This window comes from Emydura macquarii, unplaced genomic scaffold, assembly GCF_026122565.2.
Source record: "Emydura macquarii macquarii isolate MOO-44397 ecotype Brisbane River unplaced genomic scaffold, CSIRO-AGI_Emac_v2 contig_2994, whole genome shotgun sequence".
NCBI classification, from domain to species: domain Eukaryota; kingdom Metazoa; phylum Chordata; order Testudines; family Chelidae; genus Emydura; species Emydura macquarii.
The window spans coordinates 1063961-1081322 of NW_027133131.1; the positions used below are offsets into that span (position 1 = coordinate 1063961).

At 69.8% G+C, this 17362-nt stretch overlaps 1 protein-coding gene across 2 annotated transcripts; it reads right to left on the reverse strand.

The window, feature by feature from the left end:
* Positions 1 to 1805: 1805 nt before the first annotated feature.
* NCKAP5L (NCK associated protein 5 like) lies at positions 1806 to 16380 on the reverse strand. Of its 2 annotated transcripts, none has more exons than XM_067529554.1 (13): positions 16326 to 16380; positions 14071 to 14121; positions 12042 to 12151; positions 11450 to 11518; positions 11242 to 11280; positions 10510 to 10629; positions 9932 to 10045; positions 6345 to 8920; positions 5296 to 5458; positions 5102 to 5180; positions 4357 to 4647; positions 3762 to 3895; positions 1806 to 2666 (listed from the first exon to the last, which is right to left on the reverse strand). In XM_067529554.1, exons 3-13 carry the CDS (start codon positions 12144 to 12146, stop codon positions 2421 to 2423), a joined length of 3936 nt encoding a protein of 1311 aa, XP_067385655.1. In that variant the 5' UTR covers positions 12147 to 12151; positions 14071 to 14121; positions 16326 to 16380; the 3' UTR covers positions 1806 to 2420. The 2 variants fall into 2 exon arrangements, with proteins under 2 accessions (XP_067385655.1, XP_067385654.1); XM_067529553.1 differs by having other exon boundaries at positions 16248 to 16349.
* Between the last annotated feature and the right edge of the window lie 982 nt (positions 16381 to 17362).

Genomic DNA, 17362 nt, shown 5'->3' on the forward strand with positions numbered 1-17362 from the left:
GGCCCCCCGCTGGTACCCTCAGCCCCCCCCCCCGTCTTCAGCACCACTGCAGCTGCGGCAAGGGGGGTGTCTCGAGCCCCCCCCCCCCAGTTAATTGCAGCGCGGGGGAGGGAGTTCCCCGGGCAGTCAGTTTGTCCCAAACTCTAATTAGAAACGGAACCACCCTGCCCCCCCGCAACGCCTCCATCAGCCCCCAGCCCGCCCCGATTCCACAGACCCCCCAACGACCCCCCAGTGCTGCAGCCCAGCTGAGCTGCTGCCCCGACCCGCGCCCCCCGCACTCACCTTCCCGGGCGGGGCCCCAGGCCCTGGGAGCCGCGGGGGGGGGGCTCCGGTCTCCCCGCGCTGAGCCGGACCCCGGGGCGGGGGTAGCCGCGTGCTCGCGGCTGTTTCCGGCGGGGGTGGGGGAAGGTGCCCCCACCCGGCCTTTCTCCCCGCAGGGAACAGGCCCCGCCAGGCTGCACCGCCCCCCCGCAGCTCGCAGGGCCCCTCCGGCCGGGCCGTTCGCCGCCTGCCCCGCGGGGCTAATTGCAACGCGGGGCCGCAGCTGCGCTGGGCGGGGCGGGGCGGGGCCGGCTGGAAGCTGCTCCGGGCAGGGACCGTCTCCTGCTCCTCGGGGCCCGTGCAGCGCCCGCCGCCGCCTCCTCCCCAGAGCTGGCTGCATCTCAGAGCTGGCTGGGTCGGGCCCCGCTCCCGGCTGCCGGATTCTGGCACGGGGGGGGGGGGGGTTGCTGAAGCGAAAGGGCCCAGCCATTGGGGGCCCAAGGGGGCGGCTCGACTCCCCCCACGCCCTATGGGGGGGGCAAGTCAAGAGGGGCAGAGAGCCTGGGGCCTGGACTGAACGCACCCTTGGGGGGGGCAGCCCTGCCCTATGGCAGCCCCCAGCAGCTGGTGCGGGGGGGCTAGGAGGGGACAGGAACCGCACGTGAATCCAGCCGGGCCTTAAGCTTTTATTGGCAGGTGGAAGGGAGACCACAGCAGACACGGAACAGCTGGATTCACAATAACTTATATAAATAAAAGCAAGGGGGGGCCTCGTGGAATAAAAACCCCCCCAGAAGGGGGGAAAGGGAAGGGGGCCCGGCGGGGGAGGGAGTCTGTACAAGGCAATAGCACCATTGGAGAGCGCCGGGGAGGGGCTGGCAGGACCGGGAGCCAACAGCTCCCCCCACCCCCCCAACACAAAACACAAGGGGCGGGGCAGCCGGCCTGGGCCCCTGGCAGCTCTGGGCCCCAGCCGAGGGTGCGCGTCAGCTCGGGGGGTCCAAGCCCCCCCAGGAGAGGCGTGGCCCTGCCGGGAAGCAGGCAGCGCTGGGCTAGTGCGTGGGGGTGGGGGACCCCACCAGAGAGCTGCAAGAGGCTCTGCCCTGGCACGAAGGGGCAGAGGGGTCAGCTCTGTCCTGGGGAGCAGGAAGCACAGCCGGGGGGGGCTGCTGAGGGGAACTGTTCCACTCCCTGCTGCTGGACCCCCCTGCGCTCCAGCCACTCACAGCCCCCTTTACGCCAGGGGGCAGGGGCTTGGGCCAGCTGGGTGCCACAGCATCAACTCGCTCCGCCCAGCTGCGTCCACCTCCCCGCCAGCGGAAGCCAATAGCTGGGGCAGCAGAGGAAGACAAATCTCCCCCCACGTGAACCTGTGGAACTCACTGCCCCAGGAGTAAAAAAGGGACTGGACATTGAATGCGGCCGAGAACAGAGACGATCCAGTTACCTGAGAAGGGCAAAGCACCCCCTGCCGTGCACAGTGGGCAGGCCCTAGCCAACAGGGGAGACCCCCCCCCTCATTTATTCCAGAGCTGCCCCCCCCCCCCCCCCTCATTTATTCCAGAGCTGTCCACTGCAGCACGTCCTGCCCCTTCCTCGGCAGCGGCTGTCTTCGGGCCCTGCTGGAGACCGCACGGCAGGGTCCGCTGGTGCCATGTACCCATTCTGCACCCCAGGGAACCCGCTCCTGCTTCGTGGGGAGGGGGTACGGCCACGCTGAGACACCAGCACAGCAGAGGGAGAGGCAGACAGGCTCTGTAACGCCAGGCGCCTGCATCAGCCTCTGGGGAGGGGCGGGATGAGAGCGGGGCAGGGAGCAGCAATCGAACTGGCCCACTAAGGGGCCAGGCCCAGTAGATGTTTGTTGCCCCACCCCTCCTAGCAGCCCCCTGGCTGGTGGCTGCATCCAGGGCGAGGCAGGTGCTCCGCTCCACCAGGGGTCCAGGGTGGAAGACATCCTGGAGCCCCCGGCTGTGGCCGCTCTGTTGAGGGGCAGACGGGCAGGGCTCCGACCGGCCCCAGTGCTGAGCGACCCTGGCTCCTGCAGGGTCAGGGGAAGCACAGGGGAGCCCCCAAACTGAGCCTTCCTCCTCCAGCACCAGAGGAGCCTCCCCTGCGAAAGGGGGCTCCAGGGGCACCCCGAGATCAGCACCCCTTTAACCTTGGCTCCCGCAGGAGGAGAGGCTGTCGTACAGAGAGTCGCTGAGCGATTCCGAGTTCTCCAGGCCTGGCTGGCCCTGCCCCGTGTCCCGGGACTTCATGTCCGTGCTGCCTTCCTCGCCCACGTCCGAGGCGCTGGGCGTCCTGCTGCCGCTGGTGCAGAAAGCCAGGGCGGAGGGGGGCTGCAAGCGGAGCACGTCGGAGGAGGCTCTCTTCCGCTGGGCTGTGCCGCGGGGGGAGCTCTGCGGGGACGGACACAGGCGTGGGGGGGGGCAGTGAGCAGAAATCAGCGAGGGGAGGAGGCACCCCCACCTCACCGTCCACCCCTGCTACCATCCTGCCCCCCGACCCCTGGGCGAGGGCAGCTCCTGCTGCCCCCAGCTACCCCACTCTGCAGGCAGCTTTAAATGCCAAGGTGCCAGCCGCCGCAGACCGACAGCCCCACGGCAGTGTGCCGAGCCGCGCCGTTCTCAGCCACAGCCCCTGCCTCGGCCGCGGGAGGCGCTGCGGCCTCCACCCCAGCAGCGGCCGCATCTCAGCGCTGCCCCTTGGGCGCCTGTCGAAAGTTTCTTTCGGATCCTTTATCACGAGAAAGGCAGGACTGAAACATCACCCCCCAGCCCCGCGGCGCCGCTCCACCCGGCATGGGACCAAGGCCACATCCTGCCTGCGGCCAGGCAACCCCTGCCGAGGGCATGCAGCACACCGGCCCTGGCCTGGCGCAGCCCATCCCGCTCTGCCCCGCGTCAGGCTTCCCCGGCGGGTCTCACACTCCCGCAGGGCCTGGGAGCAGAGAGGCAAAGGGAGCTGGGAACGGACGCGGCCCTTCTCCCCTTCTGACGGCCGTTCAGGGGGCCTGGGCAGGCGGCTCTGCGGAGCGAATGCACGTGCGTGTGCGAGCAGGCCTGAGCGGTGTTCCAGCCCAGCCAGGGGCCTGGCGAGGAAGGCCGGCGCTGGGAGCGTCAGTGGCTTCTCCAGAGCAAGAGGGAGCCGAGACCTTTGTTCCTGGATTGCCTCCCTGCCGCCCCACAGCCGGGCAGCCAGCAGCTGGGCCAGTGTGGGGGCTGGGCTCTCTCTGCAAGCGGCTTGGGCGGGGGGGGGGTCCCCCATGCTGAGCCTCCTAACAGAACCCCACTGCACCGGCATCCAGCACACAGGCCCTCCCTCCCCCCCCGCTGGTGCGAGAACCTCCACGCCCACAGCTCCTGCCACATGCCCGCCTTGCCGTGCCAGTCCCTCGCCCCACCTGGCTCAGGCTGCAGAGAGCAGCCAGCTCCCAGCCCTTGGGACTGTTGGCGTCTCGCTCCCAGGCACAGCATCCCCCCAGGTCTCCTTACCCCGGGCAGCCCCTCCAGCTCCCTGGGCGTGCAGAGGAAGGCGTCAGCGGAGCCGCTGCCAGCCCTGGCGTTGGGGAAGGTCCAGTTCTTGCTCTGCTGGTCTCGCCGTGCGCCCCCGGCTTGCACGCAGGGCTCTGTCGGCAGCAGAAAGGCGGTGGGGCAGTCAGCAGACAGCTCCCTGGAGGGCAATACCGCCCCCCCCATCCTCCCACGGGTCACGCTGGGACCGAGTCCAGCCCCACGGGAAGGGGAAGGACGCCAGGGGCAGCGCAGGGGGTTCAAGCCTTTGGCAGAGGGGAAAATGGGCAGGAAGAGCTGTGGGAGGTGCGATGCGGCCCAGGCGAGCGGGAGAGAGACACAAGGCCAGCAGCTTCCAAGAGGGGGGCCCCGTTTCCCACCGGCCATCCCTGGGATAGGGGTCGCCTGGGGAGGGCGTTTCCTGGGGGGTCCGGGAGCGAATGGCGGGGCCGGAGGGTCCCATCAGGGTGCCCGGAACCCAGGTGGGTCTACAGAAGCGTTAATGGTGCAGGCGTGCACCCCCCACGCATCCCCCCCGGGTACCGCCAGCACGAGGGGCGGCTCGCCGGGTACAGACCTTCGGGGCAGGCTCTGTGGCTGCGGCGGCTGGGGGCCGGCTCGGGGCCGGCTCGCACTCCCTGGAACGCCGGCATGCTTTGGTGCTTCCCCGGCACCAGAACGTCCTCCGCACTGGGTACCTCCCTCTCCAGCGTCCGGGCCTTGCGGGGCACCCTGGGGAGGCCGGGGGGCCGCCCCGGGGCCAGGCTGGGCAGCTTGGGGAGGTTTTTACTGGGAGCCCCACTGCAGTAGTCGGGGGGTGGGAAGGTGCCAATGCCACTGTCCAGGGTCCGGGTGAGGGAGCCGCACGCTGCGAGTAACAAGGGCAGGACGGGGTTAACGGGCCAGGCCGGCCCAGAGACCCGCAGCCCACCTCAAAGCCCTTCACCCCCTCCCCTTCCAGGGCCCCCCTCCCACCGAGCACACAGGGAGTTACCCAAGGTCCTGGGGCATCTCCGAGTCCTGCCCTTAGCCCCGCCCTCTCCAGCCCCCCACCATGCCCCCTCCTGACTCCAAGCCCCACCCAACACCCCCAGGCCACCCCCCCTCCCACAGGTGGTAATGGAAGGAACCCAGGAGTCCAGACTCCAAATCCCCCCTCACTAGCCCCAGCCCCGACCCATCCACCCGGGCACAGAAGGTAAGTGGCCTGGCCCAAGCCAGAGCTCGCGCCATGAGCCGGCAGGCGCCGGGACTCGGGCACGCCACCCGCCCGGAGCGGGACCGCGAGCGCCCGGCCGTCGGGCCGCCTCCAGCGGGGTCACCTGTGAAGTGCTGAGAGGTCACGGACTCGGCCAGGCTGTCGTCCGACGGGATTTCTTCCCGGAGATTTGCGTCTGGGCTCTTCAGAGGAGAGAGGAGACGGATAAGGACGGAGCCCGGGGTTGCAGCCCCCCAGCGGGCACAAGACCCGGCCTCCCAGGTCCCCGCCACGGCCAGGCTGGGGGCTGCTCCCCACCTTCTCAGGGGCCTCCTCGCAGCTCCGGAGATGGCCCATGATGCCGTTCCGGGGGGGCCGGAGGAGCCTGGGGTCTTTGGCGTCATGCGAAACCCTCTGGAAATCCCGGAGCTCCCTCTTCTGCTCCATGCGGCTCTCGTAGGAGACTTCCTTCCCGTCCACCCTGCAGAGGGGAGGGCGTGAGCCACTGGGGACGGATGGACCCACAGAGCCCTGCTCCTGGGTCAGGTAGTGCGGGGACCCCCACCAGCAGTAGCGTGGGTCTACGCTCAGGACGGCGCCTTCCTCCCCCACCTCTCTGAGCATGCCCTGGTCCCCACCGAGACCCGGGGCGGGGGGTTGCGATCCCCATTCACACTGGGTGAAACTGAGGCACGGGGCCCTGCCTGCACCAGAGCATCAGTCAAGAGCGAAGCGCTAACAACACTCGGACTGGGGCGTGCTGGGGCTCTGTTCGGGGCAGCTCTTGGGTCAGATCGGCTCTGGGGGCTTGACAAGGGTGGTAAACTCCATTTGAGGGTTTCCTTGAACTGCCCCTTTCGAGCTGGTTCCGTCTGAACTTTCCCAGTTCGTGGGAGTGCGGCACCAGGGCAACGCACAGCCAGGCAAGCCCTAACGACTAACAGCCCGTGGGCCAAGGAATGCACTCCAGACAACCCGGAGCAAGGCGGGATCCACCCCAGGCCAGGAGCAAGCCGGAGTGGGAGAGGCAAGGGAAGCAGTCGGGTGATTAACCACCTCAGCGGGACCCTGCAAGATCCATGAACTCGCAGGGGAACTGGCCACTGTACAGCGGGGCGCGAAGATGGGGCTGCGAACCCCAGGAGCATCGGTCCGCCACCGACAGAGCCCGGCTCCCTCTCGCGTCCGGTCTCCCTGCCGGCGGCCTGGCCCGAGCCGCGCACAGGCTGGTAACCGCCCTCCGTGTGCCTGCATTCCCGGTGCCGCCCGGCTGTGCTAAGCAGAACAGGGGCCCCCTGCCCGGGCGCGAGCGCTGTTTGCACCCCAAGTCTGACGGCCCTGCAGGCGTCCTCCCCCCGCCCCGGTACCTATTCAGCAGCTGCTGCATGAAGTTTTCGGCCGTCACCTCCTGGTACATGACCTGCAGCTCGTTCTGGGTCTGCTCCATGAGCACGCCGCAGGCGTGGGGCCGGCCCTTCTCCAGCGCCAGCCCGTTGATGTAGGCCTTCTCCTCCTCCAGCGCCTTGCGCAGGTCCTCCGCCTTCTCCATCAGCTTGGAGATGTTGAGGCTTTCGGCCTCCAGCTTGCGGGCCGCCACCTTCCCCTCCCGGCCCCACTCCTTCCTCTCCTTGGCCTTGAGGGCCTCGGGCGGGCGGCTCAGGGCGGGCAGCTTGCTCCTGCGCAGGCCGAACCAGCTGGCGATGCTGCTGCTGTTCTTCTGCTTGGCCTCGCCCGGCGGCGCCTTCTCCTGGCCCTGCAGGCGCAGCACGTTCTCCTCGATGCCCTTCATCACCTTCTCCTCGATGGCCGAGTGCAGCGCCGAGCCCGGGGGCGAGCTGCCCGCGGGCGGAGCCCGGCTAGGCAGGGCTGGGGCCTTGGCGCAGTCGGGGGGCTTGCGGCCCGCCCCGGGGGGCGGCGGGGGGGGTCGCTTGGGGCCGCTGGCCTGGGGACACGGCTTCGGCTCCTCGGCGGGCGGGCGGGGAGCCCCAACCTTGGCCAACGCCTTGGTGGGCAGCTTGGTGGGGCTCCCGTGGGGGTTCTTGGCCGGGGGCGCCAGAGGGGCTTTGGGGGGGTTCCTGGTGCCATGGGGGGGCGCCCCCGGCTGGCGGGTTTTGGCAACGTAGAGCTTCGCGGAACCGGTCTCAGCCTCCAGCCGGGAGCCCACCGAGCCAGAGGAGTAGCCCCTCCCGGCAGGCTCCCCGGCCAGGCACTGCTCCGGGTGCTTGAGGCTGCCACCCGTGCCCGGCCGGGGCTGCACCCTGGCCTCCGGCGCCTCCTCGCAGGGCCGGCCCGGCGCCCGGGCCTTGGCGGGGCAGCCGTTCTTCTCCGGGCACGGCAGCTCCTTCTGCTCCCCGCCCTCTGCACTCTTCAGCTTGCCCAGCACCGACAGACGCTCCTTAAAGGGCAGGTGTCCCGGCTCCGGCTGCTTCTTCCCAGGGCTGTTCCCCGGCCGCCTGGGCCCGGCGGAGCCCCCGGCATTCCTACGGGCGGCCGGCGGGGACTCGGCCCCCCGCTCCTGGCCCTCCTTGGCAGGGGTGCAGGGGCACAGCTCAGGCGGGCCGTGGGGGGCGTCTGGCCTGGCTCCTCGCGGCGGGGTGGGGCGGGGGCACTTGGGCCGCTCCAGCGGGGAGGCCAGGCCGCCCACCGACAGCTCTGAGACGTTCTCGTAGTCATGGGGCTTCGGGGAGCGCACGGCAGCCTCGGCCGCCCCCGGGGCCAGGTGCCTGCCAGCCTTGGGGGAGGCCGGGCCGCCGGCCCCGGGCAGGAGGGGGCAAGCAGGCACCACGGGCCCCTCGGGGGAGGCCCGGCGGCTGAGCACAGGCGAGGGGCAGGCCTCGTAGATGTTGCTGCGGCAGGGGATCTTGGAGCTGCGGGTGAGCTGGGGGCTCAGGCGCAGAGGGTTGGGGCCCGGGGGCTTCTCCCCTGGGGTGGGGATCTTCAGGAACTTGAGCATCTTGGAGGGGGAGGGCAGGGGGGCGGCCCCACTGCCCGGAGACGGGGGGCCCAGCTGCAACCTGGGCTTGCCCTGAGCCGAGATCTGGGCAAAGCCCTTGGCACTCTCCTTGGGGGGCTGCTCCGCGGAGAGGTAGACGCTGACGTAGGCCTGGCGCTCCAGCCCCAGGTCCGTGCCGAAGGCCGGCGTGTCTGCGCTGCCCTGGGCTGGGCCCGGCCCCGTCTTGACGCGCTGGCACTTGCCCACGATCGAGAGGCCGGTGAGGACGTCCCGGCTCAGGGCCTTGCCCAGCTCCCCGGGCTTGGGGCCCAGCACCCCCGAGGGCCCCTCCAGCCGGAAGGCAGCGGCCGGCTCTCCGTTGAGCGGGCCGCGCTCGGTGCTGTCCTTCAGGCAGCGCTGCAGGTAGCAGCCCGTGTCCTCCAGCAGCAGCCCCAGGTCCAGCTTCTTCTCCGCCAGGGCGCTCAGCAGGGCCTCGCCCGGGGGGCATTTCTCCAGGGGGCCCAGCTCCCCCGGCTCGGAGGAGGAGGAGGAGGAGGAGCTGCCCTCGCTCTTCTGCTGGCAGCACAGAGGGGGCAGCAGCTGGGGGGGCCCCCCTTCGGCCTCCAGGCCGCCGCCTGGTCCCCCCTCCTCCTCGCCCTTCCACGTCAGCGCCTCCTCCAGGCCAGGCTGCGCTAGCAGCAGGCAGGGTGGCCACCCCTCGGGCGCGGTGGCCTGGCGCTCGGCCAGAGGGCCCTCCCCGTTCACATACTCCGGGGAGCTGGGCGACTCGGCCTGGCTCCTTTGCTCTGCGGGCGCCGGCTGGGATTTGCGGGAGCTGGGCTCGCCGGGGGAGCAGCTGGCGTCCCTCCAGGGCGAGGGGCACAGCAGTGGGTCCGTCTCCTCCAGCCTCCGCAGCACCTCCAGGATCTGCGCTTTCTTCTTGAAGAACGGAGACAGGGCCTCCAGGGACTGGGAGCCGGGGCCGCCCGTCCGCAGCCCTTCGTAGCCCACCTGGGGAGAGGGGCAGAAGGAGCCGTGAGACGCCCGTGGCCCGGCTCCCAGCTCCGCCAAGGCCCCCTGGTTATCCAGACCCCAGCCCAGACAGCTGCGCCGTGGCCGTCCTCTGCTTCCTGGGCAGGCGGAGCAGTGACAGCAGGGGCTCGGTGCCGTAGAAGGGCAGGGGGCCGGCTCGCCCTCCGAGTGGGGGGCAGAGGCAGCCAGGGAGGAGCCACTGGGCGGGGGCAGCCTGGGCACCTCTGGGGTGGGAGCATGGCAGACACCTTGGCAATGCTGGCACGTGCCCGGCTCCCCTCTTCACATCCTCTGCAGCTCCCGCTGCGAGACCTTCCCCGGGCGAGTGGGGCCGTCCAGCCAGCTCCGGCCCAGCCAGGCACGGGCAGAGCTGGGGGGGAGCCTGTGGCCATTCGGGGCAGGGGGGCTGGGCACTGGGGACCCAAAGCCAGCCTCTGTCGCCGATCTGGAGGAGCCGTCACTCCGCGCCAGCCCAGAGTGCTACCCTGGGAGGCCGAGTTTCTGCACCTCTCCGAGCCGGGGCTGGGCAAGAGACACACGACCCCCGCCCCCAATTCCGCTCATGTCGAGGGTACAAGCGGCCCCTGCTCCGACGGGCCCCATGCGACAGGCTCACCGCCTGGCCCCAAGCCAGGATCGCCTCCTCCCGCAGTGCACCGATGGGGAAACTGAGGTACTGAGGGCGATGCGACCTGCCCGAGGGCCCCCGGTCGTATCTGCAGCACAGCCTGGGACAGAACCCAGGAGTCCTGGCTCCCAGGGCCCTGCTGTGCTCAGGCACAGCTCCTGGGAAACGAAAGGTGGGCTGCTCCTGCAGGCATGGGGGGAGCCCACTCTGTGCCTCCCAGTGGTATGGGGGGGAGCCCTCCTGTTCCCAGTCCCCTGATCTGGCGGCACAACCATGAGCAGGTCCAGCCTCCACCTCACCCCACCGGGACACCCGGCGACCCCGAGCCTGGCTGGGCGGGGAGCCCGGGGGGCAGGACATACCTCCCTCTGCAGGGCGCAGCGTCCCAGGGGCAGCGAGGTGGCCAGCTTCTCCACCGAGCCCAGCTGGAGCCCGGCCGGGGGCTTGCAGAGCGAGGGCACCGGGCGCAGCGCCAGCTGGGAACAAAAGCAAGGCAGTGAGGGGCGGAGACGGCGCAGGAGGAGAAGGGCAGGAGGCTGGGGACCCCGAACCTGAGCCAGGCACCCCACGCCCACAGCCGGGGGGCTTTCCCCCTCCTGTGTCTGGAGCCGCCTGTTTGCAGGCAGCAGGAGCTGCGGAGGAGAAGGCTCGCGGGACAGAGGGAGAGGCCCAGCCAGGTGGGCTGGTGGCAGCAGAGGCGTTGGGGGATCAGTGCCAAGGTGCTGGGGCCCGGCAGCTGCGGCTGGCAGGTGGCGAGGGGCAGTGGTGGGGGGTGGGGGCTGCTCAGGGCCAGTGACAGGGTCCCAGGGTGTTTCAGCTTCTCGTGGTGACCCCGAGGATGTGTGTTCATAGGGGCTCGTCTCTTGGAGCCTGCAGCCCTTGGCACGGGGAGGGGAGGGGAGGGGAGCGTACCGGGGGCTGGGGAGGGGCGAGGCCGTACCTGGGGCAGGGAGCCCGTTGACAGCTGCAGCTTCTGCTGGAAGAGGTCGCTCAGGGTCTGGTTCTGCCGCTCGAGGTCAAAGACTCGCTTCTTCAGCTTGATGCACTCCTGACGCAGGTCCTGCCGGCCACGCAGGAAAACAGGGTCAGCGCCAGCGCCCGGGGGGGGTGCTTGGCCCCACGTGCAGAGCCGGGCCCCGGACTCAGCTCCCATACGGTGCAGGCAGCCCCGGGCCCCATCCCAACAAGCCCCCATCACCCCTTCCTGAGCCTCCAGGCTGTGGAGTGGGCAGAGCCCTGCGCCAGCCCCCTTCCCCCCCCGCACAGCCGGGCAGGGAGCTGCCAGGGTCCCACAAAGCCGGCCGCTGGTCTTCTCCCTCCTCCCGCGTGACCCCCGCCCAGCTCCCCACCCAGCCCAAGGGGAGGGGAAGGCTCCGGGCTTGGCCACGCACCGGGAGGGGCCGGCTCAAGGACCCCAGGGGATGCCAGGTGCTCCAAGTCACCGCTGCCCACCCGCGGGGCCCGGAAAAGCTGAGAAGTGTGGCCCCGTACAGGGGACAGCTGGGCAACGTGCCAGGACTCCTGGGTTCTGTTCCCGGCTCTGGGGGGAGCCTTTACAACCCAGGAGAGCGCTGGGACACCGGACAAGGGCGCCACGCCCATCCCCCACCGTGGGGGGGGGGGGGGGAGGCTGCCTGTAACCCCAAGGAGGAAGGCCCAGGCACCCCCTCACCTTCTGGTTGAGCAGCGCCTGCACCACGTGGTTGGCAACCTGGAAAACAAACAGGTCACACGCTAGCAGGCCGGGGCAGGAGCAGCTAGCGGTGCCCCCACCCTCCAGCCAGCGCACCGGGCACCCCGCCCGGCTCCGGTCCGTGCCACAGCACGAGGGGCTCCGAGGCAGGCAAGCGGCCCCAGGGGCACACGCCAGGGCAGGTTACCTCGTCCAGGCAGCGCTCGTACGTCTCCCTCTGGTTCTCGTTGGCCTGGGCCAGCGCCGCGTTCTCCGCCTGGGGGCGGAGAAGGAAAGAAGCGGTCAGGGGCCCGGCTGCTCTGCCCCCCGAAAGCACACTGGGGAAAAGCTGCCCATGGAGCCACGGGGAGCCAGGACCCCCGGGCTCTGTCCCCGGCTCTGGGAGCAGGGTGGAGTCCAGGGGTTACAGCAGGGAGGCAGGACTCCTGGGTCCTATTCCTCTGCCACAGACTCACGGCATGGCTTTGGGCAAGTGCCTGGCCCCTCTGCCCCACGCCCTGCTGCGGGCCCTGGGAAGCTGCCTTGGGCCCGGGGCTGAGAGGGGAAGGGGGGCGCTGTCCTTGGAACAAACCCCCGAGCAACACAGGCAGGAGGGAGGCAGGGACAGCGGCCCCGGCTCAGAGCGAAGCAGCCAGGCCGCTTCTCGCCCCCCCGAGTCCCTCCCCGGAGCACAGAGCACCCCGGGCCGGGAGCAGGGTGTGTGTGTGTGTGTGTGGTGTGTGTGTGGTGTGTGTGTGTGGTGTGTGTGCGTTCCCAGCTGCCCGGCGGGGCTCCCGCACCTCCAGCTCCCGCAGTCGCTGCAGCAGCTGCTGGCTGGTTCCCGGCTCGCTGCCGCCCTCTTCTGGCTTCGCGTCTCCCCGCCGCTCGGCCACGGCTTCCGCCATGGCCCCTGGAACACAAAGCGGGAGGCCTGTGAGCTTCAGGCCATGCACCCCCCACATGGCGGGGCCCCTTGGGGGTATCTGCAGGGCAGCCCCTCACTGCCCTCTTTGTACCAGCGCCCCAAGAAACCTGCACCAGCCTCATTTCTGGGGCCAGGCTCCTCCCAGGCTGGGACCAAGCCCTGCCCCCATCGGCCCCCCCAAACAGCAGCATCTGGCCCAGGCCAGAGGGGAACTGGGGGCCGGGCCAGGCCGGGCCGGGGGGGGGATTCACTCCAGACCACAGAGGGTCCCTGCAGAGGAGGGTAAATGAATGCCCAGGCGGGCAAAGGAGGGTGTGTGGGTGTGAATGCACACTCGTATACACACACACACACACTCACAGAGTGTGCACACACACACACACACACACACTGCTGCCCAGCACAGGCTGGATCGACCAACAGCCTCCTCTGCTTCAGCAAATCCCAGCTGCTTCTCCCGCTAAGCTGGGGGCGGGATCCCTGCTCACCCAGCCTGGCCTTGGAGGCTCCCGGATCCTGTCTGGGCACCAGCAAGGAGGGTGCGGGGGGGGAAGGGGGCGCCGGCCACACTGGGCCCGACGCTGGGCCTGGCCCGGGGCCCATAGCAGGAGATCTAAGGGGGCTGCTCTGGGGAAATGGCTTTGCTGGCCCATCACCCCAAGTAAGGGCCCCGGCGGGTGGCGCTGGGAGCAGCAGGGCTGCAGCACTCAAGCAAGGAGGCAGAGCGCCCTGAGCTGCAAGGGGGGGGTGTTTCAGGTGCCCCCACAGCCGGGGAGGCAGCCACGGGAGATGCGGCTCACAGAGGGAAGAAACAAAGCCCAGATCCCTGGGCTGATTCTCTCCGAAGAGCCTGGGGAGTCGGAGGGGGGCAGCAATCAGCCCCCAAACACCCCTTACGCAATCCAGGCTCTGCAAGAAACCGGCCCCTCCACCCCGGGACAGCCGGATCCTGGGCATCGGCTCCCCCCAGCGCCTCAGTTGCCTGCCAGCCAAGATGCCCCTAGAGCCCAGGGGAGCGACAGAGCCTCCGTGAATTCTTTCTAAGCCCCTCCAGACTCATTTCACCATCCCCTGCCGCCCCCGGCCTGGCCAAGTGGTCCTGGGGTTTCCTCTGGGAGGGAGCAGGGGGGGGAGGGCAGTTGGGACTGGGACTCAGGACACCTGGGTTCTTTTCCCAGCTCTGCCACTGACTGACAGAGGGCAAGTCCGCGCACGTCTGTACCACTGAACGGATCCTGTTTGCACCGTGCTTGGGGAGCCCCAGGGCAGAATGTCTGCGCTTTGCCGTCACCATCCCCTGGGGTTTTCCGTGCAGAGGGCGGGAGACCCCCGCAGCCCCACCGGCCGGGTTGGCACCTCCCCACCAGCGAGGGGATCAGCAGCTCTCTTAACACACTGCCTTGGCCCCTCCCGCTGCTGCGGGGCGGCTGTCTCTGGGGTGGAACTCGATAGCTGTTTGCACAGCACATACCAATCCCGGGCAGCAGAGGACAAGGATCCCCTTTCCCATCAAAACACAGGGGATTTACAGAGGCAGAAACTGCATATCCAGAGGGCAGCTGGCCAGGCCGCCGCGTTAACAGCCCGTCTCGTTGGGGGACTAATTACCCCACCCCTCGGCTTCGCCACGCAATGGCAGGCTGCGGGGGAAGAGCGCCTCCTACTGACTAAACACCCTCCCCTTCGCCCGGTCCCCACGCTCCGCATGGTCTCCCATCCTCGTACAACACTCACACATGCCTGCTCAGAGCTCAGGCAACAGACAGCCCCACAGGGCGCCTGGCTGCGCACGTGCTGGGAAAAGAGCTGTCCCAGGCTCTCTGGGGCTCAGCCCCGCTGCTCCAGCCCCAGAGACGGCCCTGTGGCTCCAGCCTGCCCCCTTGGGCAGATCTTTCCCTCCTTACCTCGCACCGGGGGCACCTGGCAGCCTTCCCTCGTCACCTCCGCCCACTCGCCTGCAAGGGGATAAAAACCCAACCATGAGACTGGCCCCCCAACCTCCAGACGGGATGCGGGGCCAGACCAAAGAGCCTGGAACATCGGGGATGGGATGGGGGGGGCTCTGGGAAAACCCCCCAGGGCTCCCCGAGCCAAGACTCCAAACCCCAAGGCGGCTGCAGGGGAAGAGACGTAGACAAACTAATGTCCTTGCAGAGTAGACTGGAGCTTGAAGGGCCTCTGGCCATTCATCGTTAGCCAGTGGCCGCTCCACCCCAGAGCTGGCTGCACCTCAGCAGCGCTGCGTGAGCCGAGTTTACCAAGAGGCTCCATATTCTGGGCCCCGCAGAGCTCCTGCCGAATGGCTCCGGCGCTCCAGTCACCTCTGCCAGCCGGGCTCCACCTACCCCCGCCTGGCTTTCAAGGGCTGAACATCTCCCCACCGGGCATGTATCGGGGCAGCCTGGCACGTGGGCCAGATGCCCCTATACTGGGCCGGGCAGAACGCCTGGAACAGATCCCAGGGGAAAGCGAGGTGCTGCGGGGAGACCCCACCACTGCAGGGACGTGCTCGCACCGCTAACTCTCTCACCAGTGGAGGCATCAAACAGCCTCCCCCCGCCCCAGCTGAGGGACCAAACCTTCCACCACCTGCATCCTCCCTCCCTGGGCCTTGCTCCAGCCCCCGGACCCAGACATCACACAGAACCAGGTGCCCACCGGCTCCTCGAAGACCAGCCAGCAGAAGGCCCCCGAGTAGCATTTACCCTCCTCCCCCCTCTGCAGCCGGCCAGGGGCAGCACCTCCCCCAGCCAGCCTCCAGGCCCTCGCAATAGCAGCCCAGGCCTGGGAACAAACCCTCCTCAGAGCGACTTCCAGGCTAGCCAGAGGCCGGGCGATCTAGCCAGGACACCTGGGTTCCATTCCCAGCACTGCCAGACTCTCCCGTGTAAGTCACTTCACTGTGCCTCAGTTTCCCCCCAGTAACAGCTGCCTACCTCCCACCGCAGCCCCACACCAGGAGGTTGTGAGGCCTGGCTCAGGGACTGGGGGCGGGGGGATCTCAGAGGCAAGGCACCAGAGCAGGGCGAGGTCTGAGCGTTCAGGAGGGACAGGCCCTGCTTTTCTAGCAGAGCCCGTTACTGTCCCCTGCCCCTGCCCCACCCTTCCCGAACCGCACCAGTTTCCCCGGCTGACCCACCACCGCTCTCCGCCCCAGCGCCCGCGGACACGCCTGTGCAAACAGCGGCACCAGCAGATCTCGGCCTCGGTGCCAGCCGCCCACGGGGCTCCGGGCCCAGGCAAGTCGGGGCCTCACGGGGCAGAGGAAGCCGCTCACCCCGGAGCAGGCAGGGAGGCTGCCAGGTAGGGCTGACGGCTCCAGCCTCAGAGCAGCATCTTAGGGGCTAGAGCAAAGCACCCGGGCCTGGGGGCCGGGACGGGGACTCGATCCTGCGGTGGGAACCAATGCCAGGGCCCCCGTGCATGGCAGGATCCCCGGCTCCAAGCACCCCCAGAGACGTTCCCCTGGGTGGGTGACGTCCCCCCGCGCATAGATAGACACAGCTGCAACCTCCCTTCCCCCAGACACCCCTGCCCACCCACAGCCCCCCACCCTCCTCACGGGGACCCTAGAACCCCACAAGCCGGTGGTGCCCAGCTCACGTCACCCCGACACCAGGTTTCAGCAGGGCCCGACCGATAAACCCACGGTCCCCGACTCAGCTTACAACAGAGCGGTCGTGAGCCAGACACCCCATCGCCCCCCATGGACCGCAGCAGGACCACCAACACCCCATCACCCCCCATGGACCCCGGCAGCCCCCCCAACACCCCATCGCCCCCCATGGACCGCAGCAGGCCCCCTGACACCCCATCGCTCCCCATGGACCCCGGCAGCCCCCCGACACCCCATCGCCCCCCATGGACCCCGGCAGCCCCTCCGACACCCCCCATGGACCCCGGCAGCCCCCCCGACACCCCATCGCCCCCCATGGACCCCGGCAGCCCCCCCGACACCCGCACACCTCACCCTGACACCCCCTACAGCTTCCCAGGCACCCCATCGCCCCCCAAACCTCACCCCGGCAGCCCCTCGACCTCGGCCCCATCCCCCTCGATCGCCCCGCCGCCCCCCACGCACCCAGGCCGGGCCGGGCTGTGGGGCCGCCCCCGGCCGCTGCTCCGTGCGGGGCCCCCCGGCGCGGCGGGCCCGGCTCACCCGCATCCTCCCGCGGCCGCGGCGGGCGGCTCCCGGCCCGGGCCGGCCTCGCTCCGGCCCCGCTTTGTTGGGGAGGAGGCGGCGCTGCAGCGGCTCCGCCTCCCCCACCGCGGCCGGGGAGGAGCCCGGCCCCCGCCCGGCCCCCGCAGGGGGGAAGGGCCCCCCCAAACCGGCCCGCCCCCTCCCCAGCGGGGGGGCAGGGACCCCGCAACCGGGGCCCCCGGGCATGGGGGGAAGGGGCCGCCCCAAACTGCCCCCCCCGGAGCATGGGGGGAGTCGAGCCTCCCAAACCAGCTCTCCCAGACCAGCCCCTGGGGATCAGCGGGGGAGGGGGACCTGCTTGACCCCCCCCACACACACAACCAGGTCCTGCCTCTAGCACATGGGGGAGGGGACCCCCACCTGGGCCCCCCAGCCCAAGGCCCTTGGATCCTGGCAGGGAGGAGACCTGTCACCAGGGGTCACCGGGGGGGGGGGAGGGGGGCTGAGGAGGGGCCCCCCTGAGCCCTCCCCTGGATCATCAGCAAGGGGGGGACCCTCCAAACTGAGCCCTGGGACCAAGTGCTCTCAGGTCTGGCTGCTGCGGATGGGACGGGAGCTGCTCCACCCCCGCCGCACACCCCACAGCCTTCCCCACACCGGCCCCTGGCTGGGCTGCCTTGTTCCCCAGGGTCGATATGTCCTGTCCCCCCCCCCCCGTGCTGAGCGACTCTGAGTGCCCAGCTCGTGGCCCGATTTCCTGCCAGTGCGTTGGAGCCCTGGGCCCCTGCGCGGGTGCTGGGCCGGGCCAGCAGAGCCCCGGGGCCCAGCACTAGCATGGCCTGGGAGAAGAGAGAGCGCAGCTCCTCTGCCCGGTGCCAGGGGCAGGAGAGGAGAGCTCGGGGCAGCGCGGCAGGAAAGCAGCAAGTCCTGGAGCAGATCTGCTGTTCGCCCGACATCCAGCCCGGTTTCTGTGGGGCCGTCCCACACCCCCAGGCCTCTGCAGCACTGAGTGATGTCCTGGGTGCAGGGAGGAGACAACCCTTGCGTGCAGGCCA

Excerpts from the sequence above, each read along its gene's own strand:
- NCKAP5L (XM_067529554.1), bottom strand. The coding sequence starts at position 12,146 with ATGGCGGAAGCCGTGGCCGAGCGGCGGGGAGACGCGAAGCCAGAAGAG. Across the intron at positions 5,181-5,295 it reads GCGAGGAGGCCCCTGAGAAG|AGCCCAGACGCAAATCTCCG; the intron begins GTGGGGAGCAGC and ends TCTCCTCTGAAG. Across the intron at positions 4,648-5,101 it reads GACCTCTCAGCACTTCACAG|CGTGCGGCTCCCTCACCCGG; the intron begins GTGACCCCGCTG and ends TGTTACTCGCAG.